Source organism: Lepidochelys kempii, chromosome 1 (assembly GCF_965140265.1).
Source record: "Lepidochelys kempii isolate rLepKem1 chromosome 1, rLepKem1.hap2, whole genome shotgun sequence".
Taxonomy (NCBI): domain Eukaryota; kingdom Metazoa; phylum Chordata; order Testudines; family Cheloniidae; genus Lepidochelys; species Lepidochelys kempii.
This window is the reverse complement of record NC_133256.1, coordinates 105,730,146-105,750,108: the sequence shown is the minus strand read 5'-3', so window position 1 is coordinate 105,750,108 and position 19,963 is coordinate 105,730,146. Positions and strand designations below refer to the sequence as shown.

The following is a 19,963-nucleotide window of genomic DNA, read 5'->3' as shown; positions in this document are numbered from 1 at the left end:
GCTGCGACCCAAGCCGGAACATCTACAAGGCAATCAAACTGCCCCTTAGCCTGAGCTGCATGAGTACCACAGGCTTTTAATTGCAGTGTAGCCATAATCTCTATCAGCCATAACATTCTCAATGACTGCAAAATCTTTTTATTGGCTTATTAGCATTATTGTGGTGTGAAAAATGTTTCTTTGGAGTCTGGACCTTGACAATACCTTGACCAAGAAATCTGGACCTTGACAAAAAATAATTGACCACCCCTGCTCTACATTCTCCACTTATGCTAACTTCTCACCTAGATATGGAACAAAAATATTTAATAAAACCTAATCTAGTTGTATCCCAGAAGGCACCTGCTGCCATACTCCCTGTGCATGAGATGCATCCAGCGGCATGGCAGCTGTCTAACACCCCTTCAGCCGTATAACTGCTATGGCTCCACTACACGTGGTGAGGGCAGCTGCAAACTGAGTACATGGGAACACTGGACATAGCTCTGAATGGAGCAGAGGGACAGCCCAAGGAGGGATAAAACTGTAGCATCTGGGACTGCAGTTGTACAGACCCAGTGGTGACAAAGCCCTGTTTATGGGGTTTCAGCCTCCCTTTCAGAGCAGGAACTAGAATAGGGGCTGCGGACCTGATGTGCAAGAAAAAGACTCCAGCCCCCTCCATATTTTTCTGCACAAAATATATTTTCTCAAGCTTTGTGCAAGTTTGGGGGTGAATTTCACCCGAATGCATTTGGTTCTCTCCCCTCGGGGCCAAATGTAATTTATAGTAATGGAATTGTGGTATATATTTAGGACTCTCCTCTACCCTCAATCCAATGGCAGGTTTGTATGAAGATCAAGAGTAGAGTATGGCTTTCAGTAGTAATACAACTTTTAATTAGCATTTATACATGACTTTATTGACACATTCACCAACACTCAGTGGAAGAATAGTCTACTCCTTAGACCACCACTTTCTTCTTTTTAATTCATCCTCCTTTTACTGTTACTATCCCTCTATCATTTCTTTCCCTGCAGCTATTCCTCATTCCTCTCCACGATGTGGGCTTCATGCCCTCATCAATGAGGCAGTGCTGCCATTAGAAGAGTTATCATTAAGAGTTAGAATTAACTTCCCTCCCGTTTGGATGAACTTAGAGATGGAGGAGCCTACACCTTTCAGAGATTGGTTCAGGCTGGTGTCAAGCACAGGAAATCAACCACTATCAGTTCCCAGCCTGTTCGTATCTGGAAGGTTTTCTTCACAACAATGAGGCTTAGAAACTTACTTTTTGTTATTAAATGAAAGCTGAGATTCTGTAGAATCTGACCATAGCATGCAGTCCATGGAAATATATCAAATGGGCCAGGTATTTGACACCACAGCACGAAAATGTTAAGTGCGATATCTAGTCACAATGTGATATAGCAAGTGTGTAAAGGAACAATGAGTGGCATCAGATTGACACTCACAGGGGTCATCAGAAAAGTTGGAACATTCAGGTCCATCACAGCCGTCTGCCACTTGAGCTAATGCAGTAAAAGATAGCGATAGGTTGTCATCTTCTACGTGGACCAGCACTTACACACACACTTTGCTAGAGCGTTGTGGTGCTGACAGTTAGCCAGCTCAGATCAAAACCTCAAAGAAGTGTTAGGTGTACTAATTCACTTGTGCCTGGTTATCAAAGAGATGTTAAGTGGGCTAGTAGACATAGGCCCATTCACTTGTGCTGACAGGAATCAAGAAAATGCCAAGAGGCATTATAATGGTATCAAGCCAATGCACCTGCCTGTTAGAATAGTTCAAATAAATGTTAGTGCTATTTTCTACACATATCTGTAATTTGATTTGCATTATATGTATACCCTATGCTTAATTAACCCTAGATCAGAGGTTTGTGTTAGCAGTAAGATGAGAATTTGCTTGATGTGTAAACTTCCTGAAAGCTAATGAATGTTATCTGTATTGTTTTCACTTATCTATCCCTATTAGAATATAATGGCAGGCAACTGCATACATATATCACTGTAACTGGGTTACTTGTCTATGCATAGGAAGTAAAATGTTAATTTCAAAACAAGTGGTCCTTCATATGGTGACCTGAGGTAAAAAACTCAAAAGGCACTCTTCATCAAAGGGAGAGCCTATGCTATGAGTACAAGCATTTGCTTGGCTGCTTTTCAGAGGAAACAGCTATAAAAGTGTGCCCTGGGGATGATCTGTTTCAGGGATTGGTAACCTTTGGCACATGGCCCATCAGGGAAATCTGCTGGCGGGCCTGGATGGTTTGTTTACCTGCAGTTTCCGCAGGTTCGGCCAATCGCAGCTCCCACTGGTCGCAGTTCGCCACTCCAGGCCAATGGCGTCTGTGGGAAGTGGTGCGGGGCAAGAGATATGCTAGCTCCTGCTCCCGCAGCCCCCATTGGCCTGGAACAGCGAACCGCAGCCAGTGGGAGCTGCGATCAGCCAAACCTGTGGACGCTGCAGGTAAACAAAGCATCCCGGCCTGCCAGTGGCTTTCCCTGACAGGCTGCATGCCAAAAGTTGCGATCCCTGATTAATTTGGATGCTGTTAGGGGGCATTCCAGATACAACACAGAGGTCACCAAAGACATTTTGGGAAACCCTGAGAGACTTATGGAAACTAGCAGACATCACTGCTATCATTTTGGACTTACAAACTTGGACTCACTGTTATATATATTACCTGCTTTAACCTCTCAATATCTTTCATTTCTTAGCTAATCAATCTTTAGTTTAGTTTAGTAAAGAAATTGGCTTCACCATTGTCTTTGGTGATATCTGAAGTATACCTTGACCTGGGTAAGTGGCTGGCCCCTTGTGGCTGGGAGTAATAAAGTGTGACAATTTTTGGTTTTAATAACCTTTCATCAAGTCCAGTTTGTGTGGGTGGTAATATAGGCTGGAGTGTCTAAGGCAACTGGCTGTGGCTCCATGGTAAACTAGTGCAGTGATCGAAGTGCACACATTTGTTGCTGGTTTGGTGAAATCTAATTATAGAATATACCACCAGTTTGGATATGTCTGCCCTGTTTTCTTGACAGTCTGACCTGAGATTGGCACTCTCATCTGTCACCCAATGCAGATTCTGTGACATGGGTTTCATAGACAGCAGAGGAATGGTGAAATTCAGGTATCTTGGGTTCTATTTGGGGGTCTGGAGGAAAGACAATTCTGCCCGTATTCCCTCCAGACTGTCTCTGTCCTATCTTTTCCCCACACTTGTCTTCCTGATGTCCCATTTTCCTCTCCTAAGCAGTCCTACTGTCCACTCAGGCTTCTTATCCCAGTCCCAGTCCCCTTCCTCAGCAAGTCCTAGTCTCACCCCTCTGGATTTCTTCTCCCAATCCCATGTCCTTGCTCCCCCACCCCACGGTCAGTCTTCCCCACAACACCTATTTCCTCATCTGATTTCAATTTCCTCCAAAAGTTCACAGTCAATGCTAAAAACTGGGCTGACAATTGTTGTACATTTTTCAGTTTCATAGTTGCATGCAGATTATTTAGCAATTTCTCATATACTGTACATTAATATGTATGTTGAGGGTTCTACTCTTTGGTGATTCTCTCATTCTTTGCTGCTTTAACAATAAAACATTTGCGAAATTTAATATGAATGTGAGCAGTGTTTACGTTAACTTGTTTATGTTACTTCAGTACCTCCTGGATAATGATTTACTAATCACAATGGTCCTCATTACACTTGAGATATTTTGGGTCAAACTCTGCAGTATCGAGGCCCTGAGTAATGTCTCATGGACAAGAAGTTGTTTCAAATCTGTAAAATATGTCTGTATAGCCATTGGTATTTTTATTCCTCTATTGCCTAAAATAACCTATATTTCTGGTAATTCACATGACAGTCACATCAGAAGTATGTCTGCTGGGTTTCCTGTTTTGGGCTGGCTCATCAGACTGAAGAAAAGGGCTAAAAAAAAAAAAAAAAAAAGACTGAATTGACTGCTTCACTATATTTCCATTTTTTTCAATTACATAAAAACAAAAAAGAGAACAGAGATAAGCCTAATGTTAAAGTGTAGAGTATCACAGGAGTTGAACTGCACCAAAAAAAGTGCCATCTCCATCCAATGATATTTTGGCCCTTCTCCGTGGTATTGTAAGTTGAAGTTCATCCCCTTCTTCTAATTTTGCAATGCCTGGAAAAGAATTTGGAATATCTTTAGATAGGTATTTTACATGTGGTAGTATCTTAATAGATTGCATTCAGAGAGTCTTTTGTATTACCTAAACACACATTATTTGCAATAAAAAAAAAATAATATTGGGCCCAATCTTGCAATCTTTACTCAGGCAAAGCTCACATTTAAATTCACCTATGATTTTGACCTTACATTTGAATGTCATTCCATAATGATTACATTCTGTTCTTAAAGAACTACTGCCACACTTCAGCAAAGTTACCATAAACATAATAAATGGCCTTGTATTAGTCATGTATTTCTTGTCCTCCAATTGGTGATTACTACAATATTTATATGCAAAGAATTTTTCCTTTCTAATTAGCTCCCTGCTACATGCGTCATTTAGCAATGGGACAATCCAGTGTCTGTCTCTCAGAACAGTTTTTATTGTGGTGATGCCATATACAATGAACTCTGGCATCAGTGAATATATCAGGCACTTGGGTACAGAAGAAAACATCCATAGAGAGAGCTTGCTAAACAACAATGATGGGAAAAGAAGTCTAGAGAAGTAAAAGCCATTAAAAGTGTTTTGGTACAATATAGTCTGACAGGCTGCAACAATGGCTCTTTAAACCTTGCACAGGGGTTAGTATAACACACAAATGTTTACAGCAGACTGCTGGAGCTCTGCTAATATAAAAGTATTATTTTTGTCTTGGTGTGCATATCTTGATTTACTTGCATGCAACATTTCTGATGGGACTGTCAAACACACTCCGCATTGGCCTAACTCTGTTTGCACTTAAGTCAATGATGAGACTCCAGTAATCTTTATTAGGAGCAGAGAGTTAGGCTGATACTGACTGCTTCATCCTAAAGATGCTTAAATCCATATTTGGTTGACTAAAGCAGAAGACAGAGCCATAAAATGGCTATTGTAGTATCTACAGTAAACACAGATTTGGGCATCAAAGTATGAAAATTGGACTCTTTATGGAATTTCAATCATAATATATTGTTAATTGCACATAAACCAAAGTATGCCATACTTTCACTGGCAAGGTGATTTCTGATCCCATTACATTTTCACTATATGTAATCCTATATCACCACAAATTACATTTGGTACAGCTTTACTATAAATAAAGAAGGGTAAAAACTCAGATATTTACCAGCGGTATAGCAAGAATTATTAGGATAAGAATGAGGCATGTTTTGGATACAACGAAATAATGTCACCAAACTGAGATCATCACCAAATACACGAGCCTTTTTCCTTTGAATTAGATGTCCCATAGCAAATGTTGTATCTGTATATAAAACCTGAAGAATAAAGAAGAACCAAACTTCAGACATACACTGTGAAATTGTTAAGCACCCTAAGTCCAATATTAAAGTGAAATGAATATTCTTACCTGACCATATATGAAAAAGTAACCTGCTTCTTTGACCAATATTTTATTTCCTTGCTCTTCCAGAGCTGTTCCTCTTTTAAAGCTAAGAAGCCATGGAACAATGCTTGAGTCATCTAGAAGAGAGAGAGAATAATTTCTGGTAAGATAAAAATCAAAATTAGTTAGTTCCTTCTAGTTTCCTTTGGTCAAAAATCAACAGTGCTGACCTCTTGAAAAATAGCGGAGTTTAGAGAGGGGGGTTTTCCAATTTAAATGGGGAGATTTGCGAGAATTATCCAGATCCAAAATTTTCATTATTTTTTGTAACTGGCATTGTATTAATCAGAATACTGCTTGTTACTTATAACGCCTGGAGCTTGAGTAGAAAATATGAGAATACATGGAAGGCACAGTTACCTTTTTGCTGGATGTTACTTTTGCTATCAGCAATCAATTGCAGACAGGCCTGTAGCACTGAAAAGAAAAAATAAAAAAATAAAAACAAGACTCCTTTTGTAATGAAAGAAAACAAATGAGAGGAAGTAATTAAAAGAATGGTTTAAGATCTTGGGAGGGTAAAAAAAGTGACGAAGCATACTCATGAGGGAAATACTCTTATTCTCACTATGTGAAAGCAGGATCTCCCATTGCTTCTTGTGGCAGGTACTTGTCAGATGTGCAGAACAGCCATCAGATTTTCACATTAAAGGGTCCTGGAGAAATTCAGAGATCATGCAGCCAACCTTGAATACTATGATAAAACACTGGGCTTTCATCTGGGTTCCTAGTATACTTGAACAATGTTGTGTTAAGTCAGATGAGTTAGATGCTATTGGCTCCATTAGTTTAGTTACATTTCTAACTGAAACCCCACCAGACAATTCTCAGTTGTGATGGATGTCAGGCTTCCAAAAGATATTTTTTGCAGTATTTGCAGGAGTTCTTTAGTTTCACATAATATCAAAAGAAAATGCCAAGTGTGAATAAGAATTCATTTCATATAACATCCCTAAAAGAGTAAGACTTCCCCATGTTCCAGAACAATAGGACTGTAGTGAAATTGCCCAATCAAGAAAGTGCTGATATAATGTTTGTAAGAGAAATTGTTGCAATTACAGCTATAAAGCTTTTAGTACTTGTCAAAACTCATCCATTGCTTTAACGCTTTGACATTGCATGCATTGGATAGAAATACAGGATACACATTTAGTTATAGAAAAATAAGAAATATTGTGTCAAGTGTCAGAGGGGTAGCCGTGTTAGTCTGGATCTGTAAAAGCGGCAAAGAGTCCTGTGACACCTTATAGACTAATGGACGTATGGGAGCATGAGCTTTCGTGGGTGAATACCCACTGCGTTGGATGCCGGTATTGTGGTATTTTAAAGTGTTGGATCACAGTTAAATACAATTTAAGGCACCATAAAAAAAAATCTGCCACAGATAAGTGCCAGGAATCATAATAAAGGAGCCCATAAAGTTGCATTCACTAAGCACTGCTCTCAGTTAAGCCTTATGCTTTACTGCTACTTCAAAGGATGGAAGTGTTAAATAAAAAATGTCTTCAGTACTGTCCAGAAAGTGGATGAACGTGCTAATCGAGTAATTTATCAGAAACGAAGAGAAGAAAATCCTAATTTGTTGAATCTCACTTCCCTGAAGCAGATAAACTCTGTGGGCAAATTCTGCCACCCTTACTCATACTGCTCCACAAGCCGTTCTATTTTTTTTTTTAAACTAATGTTAAGACCTGTGTTCCTTATGACTGAGCCATAGTAACTATTTACTGGCTCCCAAGCTGTGCAGTAGACTACACGGAAAATTTCTTTCTGGCCTTCAGAAAAATCAATCCCTTTTGCATATGTAACTTTCTTTTAAAAGAATGAGAAGAGATCTGGTGTCAGATGTGTGGTCGTGGGCCTATCACTGCTACTTCTGGTGATTTTTATAGCATTTCTTTTTTACTAAACTACACTGGGCCAGATACTCAGCTGACATGAATCAGCCTAACTCCATTGACTTCAATTAAACCATGCTTATTGGCACCTGCTGAAGATATGGCCTGGTATTTTTATTACAACCACATCGCAAAACTACTCATCATTCCAGGCACTGCTAATAATTATTAAAGCAGTAATATCCTAAAGGTCTGATATCATCTGAGAAACTTTTTCATAAAAAGTACAAGTACCATGTCTATTACCACACAACGTATTCCTAATTATAACTACTAAAGAAAACCATCTGTTTGTCTAATCTTTTTGTGTCTCTAGATGGCACTGATTATAGTCCTTGGAATATAATCCTTTACTTTGTATAAGGAGGGGACAAAAGATGATGTAGTTTTGTTCGCTGGTGCTAGAGCAAATGCTAACTGGCAAATTAAACGTCTTATTTAAAACCACAAATTAAAGCACAGCAGTGTCCAAGAAACCAAAGTCTAGTTCAGAAATACCAACAGCAACAATTTTTTTAAACTTGTTCAAAATTCAGGAGCAACAGGCCCCGATTCAGCAAAATACTTTGCTTTGTTATCTTCAATGGGACTAGCCACATGTTTAAGTACTTTGCTGAATCAGGGCCATCGGGAGTAAGATTACTGCTTGTTAAATAGGAAATAAGGAAGAAAACTATTTTCTCTGGGGAATCAGTATGGGTCCTCAGCAAAACATTAGTTCTGATAGTCAATCTATTTCAAGAAGGAACCATGATTTACTCAGACTACAATGCCAAACACATACTATTTGTTAATTCTGTATTTGTGTGTGGAACTATTAAGAATAATGGATTGGAATGAATCAAAACACCCGAACCCTTATCTGAACACCCTAGACTCTGTGTAAATTCAGATCTGAGTTCTAACTTTCTGGGCCAAGCCCTTCTCTAATAATAAATGATAAATATAATAATAATATTACAATGTGTATAAAGTTGTTTAAGCAAAAAGAAAAGGATCTGTGTGTATAAAGTTGTTTAAGCAATAAAAATGTTGGCATACCGTTGGGCCATGTAGGTACCCATAGCTCTCCAACACCACTTTCTACAAGCCATTACCCTCTGATCCCACTGAGGGTTACCAAGAGATACTACACCATTTGCTCAAGAAACTCTCTGAAAAAGCACAAGAACAAATCCGCACAGACACACCCCTGGAACTCCGACCAGGGGTATTCTATCTGCTACCCAAGATCCATAAACCTGGAAATCCTGGACGCCCCATCACCTCAGGCATTGGCACCCTGACAGCAGGATTGTCTGGCTATATAGACTCCCTCCTCAGGCCCTACGCTACCAGCACTCCCAGCTATCTTCGAGACACCACTGACTTCCTGAGGAAACTACAATCCATCGGTGATCTTCCTGAAAACACCATCCTGGCCACTATGGATGTAGAAGCCCTCTACACCAACATTCCACACAAAGATGGACTACAAGCCATCAAGAACACTATCCCCGATAATGTCACGGCAAACCTGGTGGCTGAACTTTGTCCTCACCCATGACTATTTCACATTTGGGGACAATGTATACCTTCAAATCAGTGGCACTGCTATGGGTACCCGCATGGCCCCACAGTATGCCAACATTTTTATGGCTGACTTAGAACAACGCTTCCTCAGCTCTCGTCCCCTAATGCCCGTACTCTACTTGCGCTGTATTGATGACATCTTCATCATCTGGACCCATGAAAAAGAAGCCCTTGAGGAATTCCACCATGATTTCAACGATTTCCATCCGACCATCAACCTCAGCCTGGACCAGTCCACACAAGAGATCCACTTCCTAGACACTACAGTGCTAATAAGCGATGGTCACATAACCACCACCCTATACCGGAAACCTACTGACCGCTATTCCTATCTACATGCCTCCAGCTTTCATCCAGACCACATCACACAAAACATTGTCTGCAGTCAAGCTCTACGATACAACTGCATTTGCTCCAACCCCTCAGACAGAGACAAACACCTACAAGATCTTTATCAAGCATTTTTACAACTACAATACCCACCTGCTGAAGTGAAGAAGCAGACTGACAGAGCCAGAAGTTACCTACTACAGGACAGGCCCAACAAAGATAATAACAGAACGCCACTAGCCATCACCTTCAGCCCCCAACTAAAACCTCTCCAGCGTATCATCAAGGATCTACAACCTATCCTGAAGGACGACCCATCACTCTCACAGATCTTGGGAGACAGGCCAGTCCTTGCTTACAGACAGTCCCCTAACCTGAAGCAAATACTCACTAGCAACCACACACTACACAACAGAACCACTAACCCAGGAACCTATCCTTGCAACAAAGCCCGTTGCCAACTGTGTCCACATATCTATTCAGGGGACACCATCATAGGGCCTAATCACATCAGCCACACTCAGAGGCTCGTTCACCTGCACATCTACCAATGTGATATATGCCATCATGTGCCAGCAATGCCCCTCTGCCATGTACATTGGCCATACTGGACAGTCTCTACGTAAAAGAATAAATGGACACAAATAAGACGTCAAGAATTATAACATTCAAAAACCAGTTGAGGAACACTTCAATCTCTTTGGTCACTAGATTACAGACCTAAAAGTGGCAATTCTTCAACAAAAAAACTTCAAAAACAGACTCCAAGGAGAGACTGCTGAATTGGAATTAATTTGCAAACTGGATACAATTAACTTAGGCTTGAATAAAGACTGGGAGTGGATGTGTCATTACACAAAGTAAAACTATTTCCCCATGTTTATCCCCCCCACACACACACACACTGTTCCTCAGACGTTCTTGTCAACTGCTGGAAATAGCCCAGCTTGATTATCACTACAAAAGGTTTTTCCCCCCCGCTCTCCTGCTGGTAATAGCTTACCTTACCTGATCACTCTTGTTACAGTGTGTATGGTAACACCCATTGTTTCATGTTCTCTGTGTATATAAATCTCCCCACTGTATTTTCCACTGAATGCATCCGATGAAGTGAGCTGTAGCTCACGAAAGCTTATGCTCAAATAAATTTGTTAATCTTTAAGGTGCCACAAATCTTCCTTTTCTTTTCGCGGATACAGACTAACATGGCTGCTACTCTGAAAGTTGTTTAAGATCATCTAAAAACGTATTATAACAACTGAAGAAAGAAGATTAAATCATCATCATGATGACAGTATGCATTGCATTTGGAGTATTCAAAACTTGCATAATCTCCTGGGACCTCATACAGAAAAGAACTGCTCTTCTTAGAAGACAAGTTTTTCTAACTTTTACACCTCCAGGGGAAAAAATTATAGAAACCAAGTTTCAGAATGTAATTTGTCTTCCCTGAGCTAAATGGATACTTCTGAATTTAGAGACTCCAGGTGTAACAAACCACAGACAACACTTAAAGGGATGTGGCCTACCTATCTGAGCAATGCATGCTTATTTTCCAAAATACTAGGAAGGACTGTCCTGTGAGCCTAGTACAAGCTGCTGCTCTAGCAACCTGTTTCTTACATGAGACTGCAGACTGGGCTTATGAATACATCTATGCATGATCAGAGACTTCATATTGATATTATCATATCCCCTCCCATGCTGGTTTTATAAAATCCTATTTGCATAGTTACCCATGTCCTAATAAGTTGGGACCAACCTTCCAGTTTATTAATTCTTGAAGAAATTTTCAAATGTGGGTGCCTAAAGTTAGGTACATACGTATGGATTATGGTAGTAATTAAAAGTGGCCTGAGGTGTCAAACTAACAAGTCCCATTGACACCAAGTAGAGCTGGCAGAGTTCAGTAACTTTGAAAAACAGACTACTTATGTAGGTACCTAAATATGGCATTAGGCACACAATTTAGGCATGCCTTAGGGTACCCAAGTTTGAAAATATTGGCATTAGTCCCCTAAGTATCTTTAGAGAAATGCTTGCTAAAAGGATTTCCATACATCCCTTCTTTCTTTCATGGCCCTCATATATTCTCCATGGACTTTCTGAAACATGCTTGAGTACTGTATAATTCTATATGAAGTGGGGTTTTGTTTGTTTCTATCCCATTTTTCTTCCAGGAGCTGCTTGCTTTATTTTTCATCCATAGAAGGGAATGATGAAATATCCCTATATAATTCAATTGTGTATTTTTAAGACTGGTTTATCTGGCACTCAGTACTATAAATACTTCAGATACATAAACTAGTAAAGACAGCCTAATTCCTGTGTAAGGACAGGTTAGTCGTATTTAGGGGATGTGACTCAGATCTAACATATATCCCCAAAATATTTGTTGCAGTATCTTGATATTAATAGATTGACCATTACTGTGTTATGTTCCACATAATAAGTATATACATATTAAATTCACATAATAGAATGTGTCTCTTTTATAAGGAAGAGTTTACTTAGTGTAACTATTTTTGAGTTTCCAGTATTTCACATAATATGCATAGTATTGATTCATCCAGGCAGTAAATTGGATCCTTCATGCTAAACTGCATGTCCTGGATTAAATCTCTTCATGCCATTTGGTCGAGGAGGGGTTGCTTCCTCTTTGACTTACATTGCTGTCAGCAGAAACATAAAACAAACATTTTTTTCTTTTCCAGACCAGAAGTAGAACTTCTTGAGAACTGCACCCATCTTTCCATTCCATTTGCAAAAACACTGGGTATCCTCATGACCTACTGGGGTCATTATGCTAGTCACTCTTTTTTCCCCCTTGAGGAATGGCAAGGAAAGATTGGCCAAGGCAGGGTGGGTTTTTTTCATTTTCCCCACAACAGTTCTGGAAACCAGTGGGGAAGGGCAGGAGGGTTAGGTTATAATTTGGGCTCTGTGTCTGTCCTGGAGGTTGCAGAAGTCATGGATTCCGTGACTTCTCTTGACCTCCATGACTTCTGCTGCAGGCATTGTGGCTGTTCCCGGGGCCGCCTGACCAGCTGGCCCTGGGGACAGCCACACCTGCCGCTGCTGAAGCTGCCCCGGAGCCAGTCACTGCTCCCCGGCTGTGGTCCTGGGGACAGCTGGAGCAGCGGTGGGGGGCGACTCCCAGCAGCTGCTGCTGCTGGACCCGCGTCGTCCCCCCAAAGACCAGCGGCCTCACAGCTAACATTTAGTCAGGGGTATTTATAGTACAAGTCATGGACAGGTTATGGGTCATGAATTTTTGTTTATTGCCCATGACCTGTGCTGTCCATGACTTGTATTAAAAATATCCATGACTAAATTGTAGCCTTAATTATAACGTTACAACTTAGCACACAAGACTCTTAGCAGATGTCCAGTGCAGGGCGTCGTTATAGAAGGTATATGATTGTCAGACATGATGGATTGGAAAAGGACTGGAAAAAGGAATTCCTAAAGAGATCTGAGAGAGTGCGGTTAGGGCTCCTGTGTCTGGTACAGTGGGGAGCCAACCCCCTCCTTTCATAGCTCCCTTTTACCTCTACAAGCAAAGGGTGGCAAGGTCCCAGCTATGGGATTGCTGGGACCAGGATGAGCATTATGTGGAAATGATTAAGCAACGACGACAACCTGAACTGTACAATTTATTGCCAAGTACACCCAGATATTTTATATGAATACAGTTGTGGACTAATTAAACCACATCCATTACCACCTCTCTTTCTTCTGGCAAGCCTGGAATAGCTAGAGGAAACAGACAAAAGATGATAGCTTCCTATAGCTAACATTGAAGTTTGCATGCTGTTAATTATTTAGATGGGACACGGGCATCTGCCAAAAAGGATCTTGCCAGTTGCGGGTGTGAATTTGCTGTCTTGTATGCCAGATTAGGCTATTGCACTGATGTTTGAATTATGTGGGAATTTTCTGTGGTTAAAGGGAGTCCCAAGCCTTTTGTTAGGGAAACTGAAGCAGGTGCTTTGTGACTTCTCAGTACACCACAGTAAATATTTGCTGTTAATTCATGGAATAACCACAAAAAACTTTACCAAAGCTTAAATTGACAAGGGCTTGATTCTAATAGCCCTTATTTTTCTCTGGCATCAAAGTTATTCTTGAGTTGCACTGGTGGAAATGAGATCAGAGTCAGGCCCACACAGTACATGTGAATGAAACTTTGGCACACACAGAGACTAATAATTTGGCTCAGATAACCAAAAACCACCTTCTTGTTCCTGGACATCACTTTGCACAGATCTCCGGCATAAAACATGTTGGCACAAAATGAACAAATGTAACCATGGTGTTTAATATGGGGCTAGTTTCAATTGTGCTGAAGACGCTATATTTTCCTCTGTCAGAAAGAAAGATACTCATTGCTCTTTAACAATAAAAAAGAAAGAAAAGTCCTGTCATGAATGGTTTGATGATTTGTCTGCCTGGGTGTTCATTATATGTACTCCTGGCAATAGTCTATTAACTCCCACTCAGTGCAGCAAGAGTTCTGACTTTGAGGGATAAGCATACCGCTATATTTGGAATTGTTGATAGAAACCATCTCTTTCCCATCTTCTTGGGCTTTAACTTTCAAAGGTACATATTGTACTAGCACCAATGATTATATATGATAAAAATATAATAGTATCCTCCAAAATAAACTTTAAAAAGACCATAATTGTGATGTGTTTATTTTTGCTTCATGCTAATCAAAACCCTACTATGTGGCCATTTTTACATGCAGAACTCCCAGCAAATGAAAAGAAGAGTATTAAGCAGGAGTTCCATGCAGGCAACAGCTTCTGGATTGGGTATATGGGATGAATGATGGTACATATATTTCAGGCTTTTTTTGTATTAATTTAAGATATAAAAGAAAACTAAGTTTGAATAAAATATTTAACATCATTATCAAAACTAGATTCTTCATATTTAATTAAACTTAAAATACTGTCTTTTACCTAACGAAGAGAGATGCCAACAATAATATTTTAGATGACATTTTCTATCGATTATTAATTTTTTATTAAACCAATGTAGTTATCTGTGAACTATGGTCAATAACCTCATAAGAGTTAAAGTAACACGTGAGACCATCAGAACTAAAATAGTCATAAAGATACTTTATGAATAAGTTGCTCTCTGAGGCCTTGAATTAGCAAAGCACTTAAGCACACGCTTAACCTTAAGCTCATGACTTCAAAATGAATTAAACAGAATCCGTAGGATCATTCAGCGCCTAGAAGGTGTGAGGACTTGAAGACTGAATCTGCAGTGACAACCATTTCCATGACTAAATGTGAGAGGATTCAGCACCATGAACACCACCATCCTTCCTGGTTACTCCAGCCCTATCTGCACACTATCTTCACTGTTTGTGAACCTCACTGGGCCAGAAAGTTTGATCCAGGGACATACAGTTTCGTAGTGAACACTGGTATGAGACTATTAAAGGAATTGGCACATGAAATTACAAGCCCATTAGCAAGAATTTTTAATGAATCTGTAAACTTAGGGGTTGTACAGCATGATTGGAGAATTGCATAACAGTTCCTATTTTTAAGAAAGGGGAAAAAAGGTGATCCGGGTAACTACAGCCCTGTTAGTTGGACATCTGTAGTATGCAAGGTCTTGGAAAAAATTTTGAAGGAGAAAGTAGTTAAGAACATTTGAGGTCAATGGTAAATGGGACAAAATACAACATGGTTTTACAAAAGGTAGAGCGTGCCAAACCAACCTGATCTCCTTCTATGACTACTGCGGGTCATACTGAAAGGTGAACTGTCAGGCTGGAGGGAGGTTATCAGTGGAGCTCCTCAGGGATCAGTTTTGGGACCAATCTTATTTAATCTTTTTATTACTGACCTCAGGACAAAAATTGGGAGTGTGCTAATAAAGTTTGCGGATGACACGAAGCTGGGAGGTATTGCCAATTCAGAGAAGACCGGGATATCATACAGGAAGATCTGGATGACCTTGTAAACTGGAGTAATAAGTTTACAAGTACTCCTTTTCTTTTTGCGAATACAGACTAACACGGCTGCTACTCTGAAACCAGTAATAGGATGAAATTTAATAGTGAGAAGTGTAAGGTCATGCATTTAGGGATTAATAACAAGAATTTTAGTTATAAGCTGGGGGCGCATCAATTGGAAGTAATGGAGGAGGAGGACGATGACCTTGGAGTACTGGTTGACCACAGGATGACTATGAGCCACCAATGTGATATGGCCATGAAAAAAGCTAATACAGTCTTGGGATGCATCAGGCGAGGTATTTCCAGTAGAGATAAGGAGGTGTTAGTACCATTATACAAGGCACTGGTGAGACCTCACCTGGAATATTGTGTGCAGTTCTAGTCTCCCATGTTTAAGAAGGATGAATTCAAATTGGAACAGGTACAGAGAAGGGTCTACTAGGATGATTCAAGGAATGGAAAACCTGTCTTATGAAAGTAGACTCAAGGAGCTTGGCTTGTTTAGTCTAACCAAAAGAAGGCTGAGGGGAGATATGATTGCTCTCTATAAATACATCAGAGGGATAAATACCATGGAGGGAGAGGAATTATTTAAGCTCAGTACCAATGTGGACACAAGAACAAATGGATATTAACTGGCCATCAGGAAGTTTAGACTTGAAATTAGATGAAGGTTTCTAACCATCAGAGGAGTGAAGTTCTGGAACAGCCTTCCAAGGGAAGCAGTGGGGGCAAAAGATCTATCTGGCTTTAAGATTAAGCTTGATAAGTTTATGGAGGAGATGGTATGATAGGATAACATGATTTTGGCAATTAATTGATCTTTAACAATTCATGGTAAATGGGCCCAATGGACTGTGATGGGATGTTAGATGGGGTGGGATATGAGTTATTACAGAGAATTCTTTCCTGGGTATCTGGCTGGTGAATCATGCTCAGGGTTCAGCTGATCGCATATTTGGGGTTGGGAAGGAATTTTCCTCCAGGGCAGATTGGAAGAGGCCCTAAGGGTTTTTCGCCTTCCTCTGCAGCATGGGGCATGGGTCACTTGCTGGAGGATGCTCTGCACCTTGAAGTCTTTAAACCATGATTTGAGGACTTCAATAGCTCAGACATAGGTGAGAGGTTTATTGCAGGAGTGAGTGGGTAAGATTCTGTGACCTGCATTGTGCAGGACATCAGACTAGAAGATCATAATGGTCCCTTTTGACCTTAATGTCTATGAGTCACTGCAACATTGTACGCAAGAGAGAAGAGGAACAATTCTATTATGAAGATCTGTCTCTCATTTTGGCCTCTGCCTCATTTTGACATGTGTCTCTAAAAGTTATTTGTTTTAAAGACGTTCCTGCTGGAGACTATGCAGACCTTTGGGACTGAAAAAATGGACATAGTGACGTTCCTGTGAGCCACAAAGGGACTTTAATATACAAGGTTTTCAACTCACTTCACCAGTACTCTGTAACCTAAATTGTGGGGCCTCATTAGTGACACTTTTGTAGCGATAACTGACTTAGTAGAATTTCTTTTAAATCAATTTTCTCTTTATGTGATTCTTTCTATTTTCCATACTATGCCAATCAAAGGTTGTTTCATTTAAGCTAACTGAAACCGGATGTGAAGACTGGTAAATTGGAGATAATTGTTGGGGGACACCTTGATAAGAATAAACCTGAATTTTGACTTCAGAGGAGGATGAGTAAGAGTAGAGATAACACAATTGCTCTCTCCAGATAACATTTGAAGAGGGACTGATAAAAGCCACCAGAGACACGTGGCTGAGAAAGCCGAATAAGCCTGCAGAGTGCTAAGCCCAATTACATTTATCAAAGCTGGTATCTGACCCTGATAGGTGTTTTCATTGTATTTAAGTGTTAGGAATATAAGAATACTAAACATTTAGGCAAAACCAAAGATGTTAGCTCAGTGGCTCTAGTGGCTCTGCACTAAGTTTTCTCAAACTGTAGATTCTTTCTGCATAACATCTCTAAGAGACAGCCTTTCCTAGCCATCCACACTGCAAAACCTCGTCTTATCATCTCGTGTCTTGATTACTTGACAAATGCAATCTTGCCCTGGTCATATCCGTTCAGAATGCTGCTGCAAAGATAATTTTTCTAGCCTGTTGCCTTGACCAAGTCTCTCCACTGGTGCCCTTTCTCAATCGCATCAAACATAAGTGACCTGACATCACTTTAAAGGCCCTTCACAGCCTACCTCCACTCTACCCTCATTTTGCATGTGTTATCAAAATATCGATTCCCACCTCTGATCAGCCAAAAGCCAGACTCCAAGCTCAAGCGCCTTCATGCTTTTCTCCCATGCTGCCCCTCATGCTTGGGAGATTCTCCACAAAGAGGCCTCAATATTCTCCACATTTTTCCTAAATCTTTCCTTTGCAATAATGCCTACCAAAGGCTTGACAAGGGTTAGGCTGCTGGTGTGCTGAGACCACTGCCTATCATGCTGACCAATACTGTCTCATTATTTCCTTGTGCTCCCCATCAGTCTGTCTGCATCTATTGTCTGTGTCTTATACTTCAATTGTAAGATGTTTGGGGCAGGGACTGCCCTTCTGTTCTGTACAGAGCCTAGCACAGTGCGATGCTGATCTATGACTGGGGCTCCTAGGGACCATGGTAATACAAAGAAAAAGTAATGATAATTTGCTTCTGTACTGTATTGAGGGTTTTAAACTAAGGGCCTGATCCAAAGTCTATTAAGTCAGCTGTAATAATCCCATTGAATTCAATAGGCTTTGGATTTGGTCCTCAATGAATACAGTATTTTCTTTTTGGGGACTCAGGGGAAAGTAAGTGAATATACAATAACTTGAACTTTAGCCTACTAAATGAAGTTTATTTAACTGAAACATCTCACTTTACTTAAAATGTGTCTCTGACTGATAGTTTAAAGACTGATTCAGGGTTGATGTACACACAAATTGCTGATTTAACTAAATCAGTTACTGAATTAAACTAAATCAACATCTAGTCAAACTAATTTAAGAGAGTGTCCACATGAGGACTGCACTGATTTTTATCAATTTACAAACCCCCTTTAGTTAAATCAGTGTAATATGAGGAGGTAAATTGGGTCTTTATTAAAATAAAAAGCACATTGACTCTTTTGAAACTATAGGGACAACTTTAGGTGCGCTTCATGCACTTATATGCCTATTAATTTTATGGGCCATGAGTAAGGCTGTGAGTCTATCGCGGAGGTCACAGATTCCGTGACCTCTGTGATTTCTGCAGCAGCTGGTGCTGGCTCAGGGGATGCCCGAGCTGGGCAGCCCCTGGGCCAGCAGCAGCAGTTTGGGTGTGTGGGAGGGGGCTCAGGGCTAGGGGAGCAGGGGAGGCACTTACCTCAGGATGGGAGGCTCCCACTGGCATGGCCCTGCAGCTAGTAGGCGACGGAGGGACCAGGAGAGACTCCGCGCCGCGTGCTGCCTGCACCTGCAGGTCCCGCCTCCGCAGCTCCCATTGGCTGTGGTTCTTAGCCAATGGGAGCTGCTGCAGCTGGCGCTTGTGCCCCTCCACTGCCTAGGAGCCTCAGGGACGCAGAGCCAGGTAGGGAGCCCCTGCCAGCCCCGCCAACCCCATCCCCCCCGCCCCACACCAGCAGGGATCCCAGGCCGCACACTGCGGCCTGACCATCCTCCCCAAGAACTTCCCCCCCCCAGCAACCCTCTCCGTCCAAGTTTTAGTCACAGGTATTTTTAGTAAAAATCATGGACAGGTCACAGGCCGTGAATTTTTGTTTACTGCCTGTGACTTGTCCATGACTTTTACTAAGAATACCTGTGACTAAAATGTAGTCTTAGTCATGAGTAGACTTGGGAGAATAATAAAGCGTTGGTCTTTCATCAACAGAAAAACTAGTCCATTAAAATTATAACACAAGCAAAATGATTTCTAAAGAGTTTTAAAAGTTTTCTCTGAAGCCTCAAATAGACTTAAAGCCATGAGAGAGAGTTCTGACAAAATTTTTTTGAAGTGCTACCTTTTCAACAGAAGCATTTATATTTTTTAAAGGGGAACATTTTGAGCAAGTCTGTTGGATTAGTCTATTGGATTCTTTTTGTTCTGCCTCTTTTGACAGGTACAAATTAGCTGTTCTCTGTGAAAACTTAAGACTTCCCCAAACAAAGCTCTGAAGCTGTCTCGCCACTTCTCTCTTTTATGAGGAAACTGGTAAGTATTACCAGAAAAGTGACTTTATTATGATTTAAAAAGAGAAAAAAAATCTGACTCAGTCGTGTGAATTTACTGCTCTGGTCTGATTCACTCTAGAGAGATGCTGGAGTTATTAGAAGGAGGTTGGGATCCATATCTAAAAACCTGCCAGAAGTTCAGTGCTCAGACAGTTGGCATTGGGCAGGGGATCACTATTCCCCTTGGGTGGTTATGTTTAGAGTTAACACCATTCATTCTACAATAATGGTGTACAACAACAGGGGACGTTGTGCTGCTGTTTCTTCCAGTTGAGAATGTAAGTCAAGCTCTGCTGTTTTCCTCACCTCCCAACCCCATCCCGTGTCTCTCCAGTATCCACACATCTTCCTCCCAGCA

At 40.7% G+C, this 19,963-nt stretch overlaps 1 protein-coding gene across 3 annotated transcripts in view; it reads right to left on the bottom strand.

The window, feature by feature from the left end:
• Positions 1 to 856: 856 nt before the first annotated feature.
• Positions 857 to 19,963, bottom strand: part of TNFSF13B (TNF superfamily member 13b) — a 38,310-nt gene continuing 19,203 nt past the window's right edge. For all 3 annotated transcript variants that reach the window (XM_073349489.1, XM_073349500.1, XM_073349508.1), the window contains 4 exons: positions 5,964 to 6,020; positions 5,568 to 5,680; positions 5,325 to 5,475; positions 857 to 4,164 (listed from right to left, as the gene is read on the bottom strand). In XM_073349489.1, coding sequence (XP_073205590.1) covers positions 4,052 to 4,164; positions 5,325 to 5,475; positions 5,568 to 5,680; positions 5,964 to 6,020 — 434 coding nt within the window. In that variant the 3' untranslated portion in view covers positions 857 to 4,051. The remainder of the gene's footprint in view (positions 4,165 to 5,324; positions 5,476 to 5,567; positions 5,681 to 5,963; positions 6,021 to 19,963) is intronic.